We start from the raw sequence: 13,093 nt of genomic DNA, 5'->3' as shown, positions 1-13,093 counted from the left end.
TTAAATGAGTTTTATCTGCTCTGCTGCCTCTGCTTTCCTTTTTTTTTCTTAAAAAAAAAAAAAAAACTTTACAATATCACAAAAAATTGCTCTACATCAAAAACATTTCATATCATATTACAATAATTATTAATATTGCCTCCGCCATGATCTGCTTTCTCTCACTCACTGAACAAATCCCGTCCGGGAGGGGGGAAAAACACTGCCCGCCCACACTAAAAACTGATTGGCTGTCTCACAGACTATTTGCAGAGAACAGGCCAATCAGAACCCTCTCTGTTTTCTCTCTCTCCTTCCCACACGTAATTAGAGAAAAAAAGTCTGTGGCCTGTGTGCAGTTTGGGGCACTCGTTCTGAATTCTGGGAGATTATATGTGACTCGCCGGCATCAGGGAGCCACTACCAAAATGCGGGAGACTCCTGCAGCTTCAGGGAGACTTGGTTTGTCTGGTAATTATTCACCTTTTAAATATACTACTCTGCAGGAGCCATGAATTCTTTTGCAATGACATTCATTGGGCACTCGCTCCAACAACACAACAGGAGGAATCGACAGAGGGCTCACAATAAATGCCCGAGCCTATTGGAAGATTACCCAGATGATGCACTCTATACACGGCAGGGTCGTGCAGACAGTATGGCCCAATGTGCTTGGGCAACTGCTCTTCTGCCATCCTTGGCTGATATTGCCCTTCCGAGGGAGGGGAAAAAATAATATAGGCAAATATGATTTCATATTTCAACAAGATTTGCTTTATAATTCGTAATTTTGATTGAAGTTTTGTAAAAAAAAAGTTTTCAGAGTCAATCATTCAGATTCAGACACCTCGAGAGGGGTGCGGGAGTAGCGGGGACACGCAGCACGCTTCACTAGAAAAGAAAAAAAAAGAAGTGCAGCACACGACCGAGCGGCGCTTCAGCCGACTAGCAGAGACCCAAGAGGAGTTTGAAGATGCCGTGGGAGTAGAGCGACTGCCCTGAAGGTGAGCTTGAAATATAGCCTTCACAGTGTTACAAGACACAATCACAATCAACTTCTCTAAAATTCGATGTCATCGAGTTTAGGACAGCATGTGTGTCACAAAATCCACAGTATGCACCGTCATTCATAGAGTTTCGTCTGCCTTGTTCTGAGAATGGGAGTTTGTTAACAGAAAGGGACGACATAGCATTAATGTTCAACTTGTAGGAGATGCTGTGTTGTGAGATGTGTTGTGAGATGGCCAAGATCAGTGTATGATTCACAAATCTTTAAGGAGGGCAATTCTCTCAAGAACTTCCAGCAAAATCCCTTAGGTGGCATGATACTTGGTGACAGTGGTTGCCCACTCTTACCATGGTTAATGACACCTTTTGCAACAGTGAACAAAAATGCAAAGTTGAGCTTTTACCGGCCCATGCAACAGCAAAAGGGACAAATGAACGGTTAAATGGGGTCCTGAAAAGACGCTTTGCTAGCTTGAACTAGATAGATAGATAGATAGATAGATAGATAGATAGATAGATAGATAGATAGATAGATAGATAGATAGATACTTTATTTATCCCGAAGGAAATTTAGGCATCCAGCAGCAACAACACAATATAATAAGAAACATACTCAAATCAAAACACAGAAGAATAGAAAATATATAAGGCTATAAAAAAAAAGAAAGAAAAAAAACCTAACTATACAAGTTAAGGATCTATCTGTAAACGGAGCAGTGCAGTAGGTGTTGCTAATGGTCATAAATAATTAAATAATTAACAGAGTAAAGTGCAATGACATCGATTACGAAAGTGACTGATAGAAATATAATATAATATAAGTATGCATACGTTACAAGACAGTTCTAAAAAGAGAATGTGAAAATGTGAATACCCAATCATGAGTAAGGTATACTTAAATGTAAGCGAGGTTGGGGAAGTGTTAATATAAATAATTAAGTTGTTGAATAATGTCCAAGTGGTGTGCCTGGATTAAACTCAGTCGTCAGCAGCATCCCGTCCCCGATGGGAGGAGTTAATGAGTCTGATGGCTCTCGGAATGAAGGATTTTCTGAGTCTGTCTGTTGTGCAGCTCTGTGACAGCAGTCTGCCACTGAACACACTCCTCTGCTTCATGATGGTGGTGTGAAGTGGGTGACTATCATTGTTCATGATAGAAAGCAGTTTATCCAAAGTCCTTCTCTCAGCTATTGTAACCAGAGAGTCCAGCTCCATTCCAACCACTGCCCCGGCCCTCCTGACCAGCTTGTCCAGCCGTGATGCATCTCTCCTCTTCATGTTGCCTCCCCAGCACACCACAGCGTAGAAGAGAATGCTGGCCACGATTGATTGGTAGAACATCTGCAGAAGCTTCTTACAGATGTTAAAGGACCGCAGTCTCCTCAAGAAATAGAGCCGGCTCTGTCCCTTCCTGTACAGGGTGTCTGTATTTGTTGACCAATCCAGTTTGTTGTCCAGCTGCAGACCAAGGTACTTGTAGGTCTTTACTGTTTCCACATCAACCCCCTCGATGGAGACTGGCTGCAAGGGTGGTCCAGACCTACGGAAGTCCACCACCATCTCCTTGGTCTTGGATATGTTCAACTGCAGTTGGTTCAGTCGGCACCAAGCAACAAAGTCATCCACCTGTCTCTTGTACTCCTCCTCCTGACCACCCTTCACACACCCAACGATGGCAGTGTCATCCGAGAATTTCTGCAGGTGGCACATCTCAGAGTTGTACTGGAAGTCTGATGTGTAGAGAGTGAAGAGGAAGGGGGAGAGCACAGTCCCCTGTGGTGCTCTAGTGCTACTGACCACAGTCTCCGATGTGCCGTCAGTGAGCCTCACGTACTGTGGTCTGCAGGTGAGGTAGTCTGTGATCCAGGACACCAGGTGAGGATCCACATTCATCTTCACCAGCTTGTCTCTGAGAAGTGGAGGCTGGATGGTGTTAAAAGCACTGGAGAAATCAAAAAACATGATTCTCACAACACTACTCCCCTTGTCAAGATGAGAGTAGGTTCGGTGGAGGAGGTAGATGACTGCATCCTCAACACCAATCTTCTCCCGATATGCAAACTGGAGAGGGTCCAGTGCTACTGTACCTGGGGTCTGAGGAGTGGGAGAAGCAGTCGTTCCCTGGTCTTCATAATGTGCGAGGTCAAAGCTACCGGCCTGAAGTCATTGAGCTCACTGGGGCGAGGTTTCTTGGGAACAGGGACCAGGCATGACGTTTTCCACAGCGTAGGAACCCTCCCCAACTGCAGGCTCATGTTGAAGATATTCGACAAGGGTAACCCAAGTTCAAAGGTGCAAGCCTTAAGAAGTCTCGGGCTCACCTCATCAGGTCCAGCTGATTTCCCTGAGCGGAGTCTCCTCAGCGCCCCTGTGACCTGGTCTGCAGAGAGGTGGAGGGGGGAGGTGAGGGGGGGCGGACTGGATGTGCTGACAGTCTGTGAGAGGGAGACCTGAGCAGCACTCAGAAGAGGTAGGGAGGTGTCCAGTGGGGCAGAGGCTGAGGTTGCTGAGATAGCAGGACAGACAGAAGCAGGTGAGGATGAAACAGGGCAATCAAACCAGTTATAGAAGAGATTGAGTTCATTCGCTCTCTCCACACCACCAGCTGTTGCACTATCACTCTTTGGCTTGCACCCTGTGATTGTCCTCATACCGTCCCAAACTTCCTTCATGTTGTTAACTTGTAACTTCTGCTCAACCTTCTTCCTGTAGGTCTCCTTAGCCTCCTTTAAGCAGGACTTGAGTTCACACTGAATATTCTTCAACTCCTCCTGGTTCTTGTCTTTAAAGGCCCGCTTCTTTTTGTTTAAGGACGTAATATGGTCTTAAACTCACCACGAGCAGTTCAACATCCCGGCAGCAGATAGTCTCTTTAACAGTCACATGGCCAGGATTACACCATCTGTTGTTAATGAGGATAGCGAGCCCACCGCCCTTAGATTTGCCGCTCCGCGCGCTGTCTCTGTCCGCTCTAACAGTGACGAATCCGGGGATGTTTACATTAGCGTCGGGGATGCTAGCGGTTTGCCAAGTCTCAGTGAAGCAGAAGAGACTGCACTCCCGGTAGGTCCTCTGGTTTCTCACTAACGCTGCGAGCTCGTCTGTCTTGTTGGCCAGCGAGTTCACGTTCCCCATCACCACTGCTGGAATACAGGGCTTGTATCTCCAGCGGTTTTCCCGTTGTTTAGCCTTTAGCTTAGCTCCGGCTTTACAGCCCCTGGAGCGTCGCTTAAGCTCCGTCGGAATGGGGTGCCTCGCGCCGGCGCGGCTCTTTGTTCTCAGCGCGAGAAGTTCTTCCCTCGAGTAAACAAAGTTTCTGCAGCCCATGTGCAGAGTTTGGCGATCCGTATCCATGGGATACATATTAACACACACTACAGCGTAGTAAGAGACGAAAAAAGAAAGTAAACAGTGAAAAAAGTTCACTTAAGGTGAAATGCTACACGGAGCTGCTGGAAGGCTGCCGCTCTCGTCAGCGCCGGAAACTCGACTAAGCGCCGGAAACTCGACTAACTCGACTACCTACATGTTGAGCCAAAGCAAGCATGCAACATCATCTGTGCCTGCATTGTTCTTCACAATATACAGAACACACAAGGTCCCTCTCTACAATGATGGACTGTGGGCTTTTCCTCAGCCCCAGTAGGGGGTTTGACTTGATGCAACCACCACTTTAGCCTGATGGACCAGCTGGATGGGCAATAAGAAATGCCGTGTTAAACCTTTATTTCTCTTGTGATAATTGAAATTTTATTTATTTTCAAACATTTGTGATGTGTTTACAATGTCTTCTAAAATGAACCGTAATTATTAAGTGTTCAAATAAAATAAAAAAATTCTCTCTTAAAGTAGTTTATTAAAGTTATCTCTTTCCCACAACAGAAAATGCTAAAACATCATTTGACCAGCAGATGGCCACATAGAAGGGTTTTAAAAGAATGGAAAATGCAGATCTAGAAATCCCTATCCTGTGATACCTGTATCAGTTCTATCCAGTCTGAATTTGTTTTAAAAACGTGAACAAAACCTGTTAGATCATTTTGATCTTTGATAGAAAAAGGAGGGATTTGATTATCTGAATAAATTGAATCAGGATTAAAAGTTAAAGAAAAAAATCATCATACTGAATGTAAAACATGGTGATGGTAGTTTTATAATCTGGGGCTGCTTTACTGCTTCAGGGCCTGGATAAATTGCTGTAATACATACAAGTCCACCTTTGAATGGCTTAAAAAAAAATTATTTAGATTTTTGAGTTTTTGATTGGCCTAGTTTAATTCTGTTTGAGATGCTGTGCAGTATCTTAAACAATCATGCTCTAAAATCCTAAAATCTAAAATGTGGTTGAATGAAAACAATTATGTAAAGAAGAGTGGAACAAAATTTCTCCACAGAGAAAGACTCATTGCCAGTTATCAGTAAAGCTTGATTGCAGTTGTTGCCGCCAAAAGTGACACAACCAAGTTATTAGATTCAAGAGCAAACACTTTTTCACACCTGGCATAATTAGTTTGGATAGTTTTTTCCTTCAATAATTACATTACATTACATTACATTTCATTTGGCAGACGCTTTTGTCCAAAGCGACTTACAATAATGAAGTACAAAAGTAATAGGAATTTAGATAGATTTTAGATAGGGCTTAAAGGAGGTCGAAGGGAAATAAAGGGATAGAGAAGTGAAGGAGGGGAAGAAGGAAATGGGGTTAGAAGTAGTTAGTGTGTTAGAGGTGTTAGGAGAGTAAGTGCTCTTTGAAGAGCTCTGTCTTCAGGAGTCTCTTAAAGATAGCGAGAGATTCTCCTGATCTGGTAGTGGAAGGTAGTTTGTTCCACCATTGGGGAACTCTGTATGAGAACAGTCTGGATTGCTTTGTGTGAGTGTTTGGCAAAGCGAGGCGACGTTCATTGGAGGAGCGCAGCGGCCGGGAGGTAGCGTAAGCCTTCAGGAGTGAGTGCAGGTAGGAAGGAGCCTGTTCTGTCATCACCTTGTAGCACCTTAGCAGGGCATTGCAGTAGTCGAGGTGTGAGATGACGACTGCTTGTACCAGGAGTTGGGTGGCCTGTTGCGTCAGAAACTGTCTAATTTTCCTGATGTTATAAAGCTCGAAGTGGCAGGATCGAGCAACCGAGGCCACATGGTGCGTGAAGGAGAGCTGGTCATCAACCATAACACCCAGGTTCCTAGCAACCTTTGTTGGTGAGAGAGAGAGAGAGTCGATGCTTATAGAGAGGTTGTGTTGAAAAGATGGTTTTGCTGGTATGACCAGAAGTTCAGTCTTTGAGAGATTTAATTGAAGGTGATGCTCCTTCATCCAAGAGGATATGTCAGAGAGACACAACGATATCCGTGCAGAGATTGAGTGATCTTCAGGTGAGAATGACAGGTATAGCTGGGTGTCATCAGCAAAGCAATGGTAGGAAAAGCCATGTGAGTGGATAACCTGACCAAGAGAGGCAGTGTATATTGAGAAGAGAAGGGGACCCAGTACCGAACCCTGGGGAACCCCAGTGGATAAGGAGCGGGCTGAGGACAGCTGTCCTTGCCACGACACCTTAAACGAGCGCCCAGTGAGGTATGATCTAAACCATGACAGCACATTGTCTGAGATCCCCATGTTTGAAAGTATAGTTAGGAGGAAGTCGTGGTTGACCGTGTCGAAGGCGGCCGAGAGGTCCAGCAGAATGAGCACTGAGGACTGGCCTGCAGCTCTAGCAGTTTTCAACGCTTCAGTCACAGACAACAGAGCCGTCTCGGTAGAGTGTCCTTTTTTGAATCCAGATTGGTTCTGGTCCAGGAGGTCATTCTGGGAGAGGAAGCCAGAGACCTGATTTAAAACTGCTCTCTCGAGTGTTTAGAGAGAAAGGGTAGTAGTGAGACCGGTCTGTAGTTATCAACCTGGGCGGGGTTGAGAGAAGGCTTTTTAAGCAGTGGTGTCTCATGTGCTTGTTTGAAAGCAGTTGGGAAAACCCCAGAAGTTAAAGAGGCATTGATGGTGTGAGTGATAGCCGGAATGATTGCAGGTGCAATGGTTTGTAGTAAGTTTGAGGGAATTGGGTCAAGCGGACACGTAGTAGGACGGCTACGTGTTAGGAGAGCCAGTGTCTCGTTCTCAGTGAGAGAAGTGAACGAGGAGAGCGCAACGCCTTCGGTGGAGGGACACCGGGCTGCAGAGCATGTAGTAGGACTGCTACATGTTACATCAGTAAACTGGTTGCTGATAGCTGCCACTTTTCCAGTAAAGAATGATGCAAGTGTTTCAGCAGTAAGGCATGTAGCCGGAGGAGGAGGAGGGTTCAGTAGTGATTTAAAAGTAGCAAATAGTTTCCGGGAGTCTGTGAGGGAGCTGAATTTATTGTGATAAAATTCAGCTTTAGCAGTCGTGATGCTGGCTGAGAAGGAAGCCAGGAGCAGTTGGTAGTTTTTTAGGTCTGCTTGGAGTTTGGAACGTAGTTCCCTCAGTGAGTTATTTTTTAGCCATGGCTGCGGTTTGCTAGAGCTAATGGCTCGAGATGGACAGAGGTTGTCCAAACAGGAGCTTAGTGTGGAGCAGAGTGTATCGGTGGCATCATTTACATTGAGTGATGAATAAAGATAATAAAAGATAATAAAATTAGAATTTACTCAGGTGTCTGATATTAAAGTTTGTTTGACAATCTCAAAATTATCAGTATGCCAAAAAAGCAAAACCATAAGAAATAAATAGGGGGTACAGTGTTCAGGGTGCAGTGTTTGCATTTAGGCCAAAAGGTTGAACTTTGGTCTCATCTGACCACAGCATTTTTTCCCCACATATTTGCTGTATCCCCTTCTTATGGCTTGATTTAAATTACTTTCTTCTTTCCACTCAGTTATAAAGGCCGGAGTAAAAGTGGAGTAACAGGATAACTAATAGACCTAAAAAATGACTGGTTTTATAAGGGTCAATATTAATATAATGTGTCTTTTGTGTTACAGCATTGTTGTTTAAACTAAAATGTTAAAAATGTGTTTTTACCTAAATGAAATAATAGATGTTATAAGTTTTATTAATATATATATATATATATATATATATATATATATATATATATATATATATATATATATATATATATATATATATATATATATATATATATTGTTTTTAGACATTTTAGAACAGTAGAATTAGGTTTTATAATTAAATCTCTTTCTGTAATTTGGTTTTCTGATATGTCAGATTTGCTTACAGTAATACACGGTTAGGACACTAGGCCTTCTGCAGTTAAGATGACCTTAGTGCTATAGGGAAAAGTGAACTGAAAATGCAACTAAACTTTAATTGTCCAGCAGGGGGCGGCATTGGATAGCAGCACGCGAGCTCTGAATTCCGCGAGTTTCTTAAGCGTCAAAACAGAAAATAAGCAAATAATAAAGGGCCGCGACAGTTCTTTATTTACTATTGACCAACCTAACGACCTCAGCACTCAGTACAATCTGGCTCTTGTGTAGCTGTTATGGAAAATAACGCTTTGTGTTGTTTTTTTGTTATCTGAGGATTTTTAGTGTTGCTTTAAATTAGCATTTCAAACGGCCTGAATATCAGAGGAACAGCTGATTTTATCAGTTCTTTTTTGGTTTCTGTGGTAAAGTAGCCTATTTAACCGCTACTTTACTAAAGAACCCTTGGAGAACCATATCTCATAGGATCTGCTGATAGAGGCTGATTAAATGAATATCTCTATTAAGCTTTATTTATCTTACTGAGATCCTGCTTCCACTTCAAGATTAGTTTAATTTAGAATAAACTTCTGTTGTAGTCGTTATTTTATTTTATTCAGTCTGTGGGTTGAGGCTACTTATAGTAAAATATATATTTTCAAAAGAACAACTATATTCTATTAGTATTAACAATTATTAAAGCTGTTTACTATTTTTTTTGTAGAACCGAATTAATGTCCAGGTTTTCCAACAGAATGTGTGTTCAATCAACAAATAACTTAGTGAAAAGCTTTATGTAGGAAGTTTTAGTTCTGCTTTTTTTAAGGTGGACTGGACACCAACTTTGATAGCAAAATATTTTTTTGCAGTGTATATTCTACAGACAGGGACTAAGCCTATATTTAGACCACACTCGAATGGAGGTTTTCTATTAAAAGAAAAAGAGTCTACGACTAACCTTAATAATTTTGTTTGGGGATCTATGCCTTAATGTGCTTTAATTAATCTTTTTTTTGCTCTCTTGTGAGAATCGTTGTCTTTCGTAAACCACCAAGAAACAAAGTGTCAAAGTTAAAGAATAAGACAGATTACGAAAGGAATGTGAACAAGTTTTTATATTGTAATTCAAAGTTTATATACAAAAAATACACAATATTCAAGTATGTAGATTACAAAACAGGTAGCATATAAGCTTTCCACTTCTGATTCAGTGAACGATAAAGGCAGGGCACTTTAAACTCCATTTAAGTACCTGATAGAACATTCCTGAAGCCCAACAGAGTCATACATATATCTCTGATATATCTAAAATATCTCTCTGTACAAATAAGAGTCCTGTGTTCCACTATAAAACCAAACGAAAGCTTTACCTGTCTTGACCTAAATGTATGAACAATCTCTGTATAAGAAACAAAACCAATATGTACAAAAATAGGGGTCCTGCCCTGTTTCTCTTCCGAAGCTCATCTCAGTCATCTCTAAATAACTTATTGCCTCAGGAAATCTCTCTCCTTCTTAAATACTGCTATAATTTATAAAAGTCCATGTCTTCGTCGTCGTATGTACAGCTGCCGTCCCAGAGCAGGGTTAGCCTCGAATAGAAAAGAACTACAGTCATTTACATGTGCCTCTTCATGTGCAGGGCCAGGTGATCTGAGCGGGAGAAAGCCCTCTCGCACAGGTGGCACTGGAAGGGCCTGTGCCCGGTGTGTTTCCTGTAGTGGCGGGTCAGCTCATCTGATCGGGCGAACTTCCAGCCGCAGCCCTCCCAGTTACAGTGGTAGGGTTTCTCACCTGTGGACAGCAACAAGAAGTGAGGTTAGTTTCAGTAGATACAGAATAAGCGGGAACATTTCAGTAAAAAAAAAAATCTATGCGATCAAGCTAAAATAGTTTTAAATAGTTTTAATTTGCATAATTGTAATAATAAAAAGTTTATTCATTTATTTATTTTAACGTTTAGGGTGTGTCAAAAAAAGTTATACATTCCAAAACGGTACTACAAACTACTGCACACTCAAAATGTGGTTTCGTTACTATATTTAAAAATACACAACTTATGCAATTATTTTTTTTCTTAGACTAAAAATGTTTAACAATCTAACTATTATTTTCTTAATTTCAATTATTACAATCTCCAATTTCTTGCTTGGTGTGCATTAAAATTTAGTTTTTCACTCTAAATGTGTTTATTTTTATTTTTTTTTTGTACAGCTAAATCCCAGGTAATAAAACATGTCTTACCAGTATGTGTACGCATGTGCGCTTTCAGGTGGGAGCTTTTGGTGTAGGTCTTCCCGCAGCCCGCGAACTCGCAGCTGTGCGTGGCCGCGCGCTTCCGCGCCCAAGTGCGCCTCCCGCGCCTAGGTCTGCTCTGCTCATCCGCGCGCAGAAGGTCCAGCAACGGTGAAGTAGGTGGGGTGAGCACGTTCAAGCCCGGGTGCTGCTGTTGATGTTGCTGCGCGTACGCGGCATAGTGTCCGTGATAGTGCTGCGGGTACTGAGACGCGTACGGCTGCGCGTGCACGTAAGACGGCTGTTGCTGCTGCTGCTGCTGCTGGTGAAGATGATGCTGGTGCTGTTGTTGCTGCTGGAGGTCCCGGGAGAGCTGTTGCACCTGCTGGGCGAATGCGTGTGCGTGCTGCTCGTGCGCGATCCCAACCCCCATGCCGTGCGCTTTTGCTTCAAAAAACTGTCCCGGGTAGTCGGCTGTCATCATGCACGACCGCTCGCTGCGCTCCGTTTTTAGGCCGTAGGCCAAGGCGTGCGCAGGAACGTGGTGATGATTTCCGAGGTCCGTGTAGTCCACAGCCCGGTAGTTCGCGTCCGGTGACGAAAGAAGCTCGGCCACCAGCGGTCCGTGCGCGTCGTGCGCGTGGCCGCAGCTATCCGGAGACTCGGGCAGGGTGTAAGCGGCGGGAGGAGGCGGGGCCGGGGCCTCTCCGGAGAGAGAGTTGGACAGAATAAACTCCAGATCCAGAAACTTGGCAAGCTCGTCCTCGTCTTTGGACTCCACGATGCTGAACTCGAGCTCGATCAGCGGCTTTGAGGCGTCCTCTGACCCAGCCGGTGACCAGTCCTAAGAAAAGAAACGGAGAAAAGTGAGCCAGGCTGACCAGGTTTCAAGAGCAGAAGCTTAAAGTTTTACATAAAAAACAGCAATTTCAATCATTTAAATAAACCTTTCTGTAAAGTTGCTAAAGTAAAGTTTAAAACAGGTATACAAATTGATATGTCAATTTAAAGGTTTCAAACTAATGAACTACTCAGTGTAAACACACTGTTTTTTCTACAGTTCCTCATGTAATAGGTCTATAAAGAAGAATGTATTCCCCTAAATTTTTGACATTCACCTTAAGGATAGGTTTCTAGAGAAGCCCATGTTTACTTTTATTGGCTTGTTTAGCGTTTTAAAGTAGAAACACCCTTTTGTGTATCATCAGCTGTTTTCTGTTTTTTTTAAATGTACCACTTTCTAAAAAGAAATGCCATTCCTTAATTAAGAGAGTAACGAAAATAAAATAGTACTTACACGCAGTATTTCAGCATGCTTTTCCTCCAGGGTCTGGCACTCTGAGAAGGTGCTGATGGACGGCAAGAGCGCGTCCGCCAAAGCCATGTTTCCAACCTCGTACAGAAACGTTTCCGAGTAAATCAAACCGAAACGTTTAGGACAGAAGTCCGCGCTAGGTTCGCCTGGTCATGCGGGCTGAGGGAGCTTAAGCGGACACTGAATGCTTCGTCTGGCCGCCTCCTGTTTTGGCCGCTCGTTATAAGGCGGGTTTGAATGGCTTGTGGGCGTGACTTCGTGGATTAGAGGTATCGGGGTGTCTGGATTGGTGTGTAGGCGGGGCTTCACGACGAAGGATGTTTTCACCTGGCAGAGGTAAAGGTTTGCAGCTTAATGTCAAATCCCCGCATGGTAATGTTATTAAGTTTTCTGTAGTTTCTGTTTTTATTTTGGCAGTTTTGATAAATGTATCTTGATACCAGAGGAGACAAATATGACCAGACCTATGATTTTTTTTTTATTAAAACCAATATGAATATAATTATCAATATAATGAAATTATCCTCAGCTTTTAATGGCATGGAATTGTTTTATACTATCGCGCAGATGTATCATTATAAATACACGCTGTGAATCTGTGTTCTGTTAGATGTAACTGAAAGATACTGAAGTATACATTTTATTACACCATTCTTATTTATTATTAATTATACCACGGAGATGTTTTTATTTTTATTTTATTTGAACAGCTGACCCGTATTCGCCTGATTGTATGCACTGCACTACCACTACATGTATTTTGATTAGATAAATCATTACCAGTATTCATAATAAAAGGTCAGAATGTTACAGTTTGAGTAAATTACAGTGTTGACATGCACATTTTTAAAGTATTCATAAAATGTGTTTCTTTATATATTTCTATATATTATTTCTATTTTTTTACGAATGTAACATTTTCTATAATAATAATAATAATAATAATAATAATAACAATAATAATAATAATAATAATAATAATAATAAACAAAATACAACAACATACCCAAAAAAGATGTACCAATGGTAAATATAAAAAGTCATTTTTAAATGAAGACTGAATTTAAACATTACATTTTTATTTATTTATTTATTTTTTTGCTGTATAACAATGTGTAATTGCCTATATAGGCATATAGAATAGACACGTATAACAGAAAGGTACGTTTTTTTTTTTTTTGCTTTTGAAGCTCAACAGGGGGCGCAAGGAAGCCTTCTCTCTGCAGAATCCCAATCCCTGGATCAGTGTTTACACCTGTTCGGGAAGGATTCCTGGAAAATGAATTTAAACACACACTCACGCACGTTTTTAGAAATAAAAAATTAAAAATAAAGCTAAAAAAAGTATATGACTCTGCACGAGCTCAGAGACCTACA

General features: G+C 42.0%; 1 protein-coding gene across 1 annotated transcript; it reads right to left on the bottom strand.

Moving 5' to 3' along the window:
• Positions 1–9,263: 9,263 nt before the first annotated feature.
• Positions 9,264–12,149, bottom strand: klf17 (Kruppel-like factor 17). The gene is made up of 3 exons (XM_007229302.4): positions 11,699–12,149; positions 10,411–11,245; positions 9,264–9,960 (listed from the first exon to the last, which is right to left on the bottom strand). The coding sequence occupies exons 1-3, from the start codon at positions 11,783–11,785 to the stop codon at positions 9,785–9,787; spliced, it is 1,098 nt and encodes a 365-aa protein (XP_007229364.3). The 5' UTR covers positions 11,786–12,149; the 3' UTR covers positions 9,264–9,784.
• Between the last annotated feature and the right edge of the window lie 944 nt (positions 12,150–13,093).

This window comes from Astyanax mexicanus, chromosome 8 (genome assembly GCF_023375975.1).
Source record: "Astyanax mexicanus isolate ESR-SI-001 chromosome 8, AstMex3_surface, whole genome shotgun sequence".
Classification (NCBI taxonomy): domain Eukaryota; kingdom Metazoa; phylum Chordata; class Actinopteri; order Characiformes; family Acestrorhamphidae; genus Astyanax; species Astyanax mexicanus.
The sequence above is the reverse complement of the archived record's forward strand: the minus strand, read 5'-3'. Positions and strand labels throughout refer to the sequence as shown.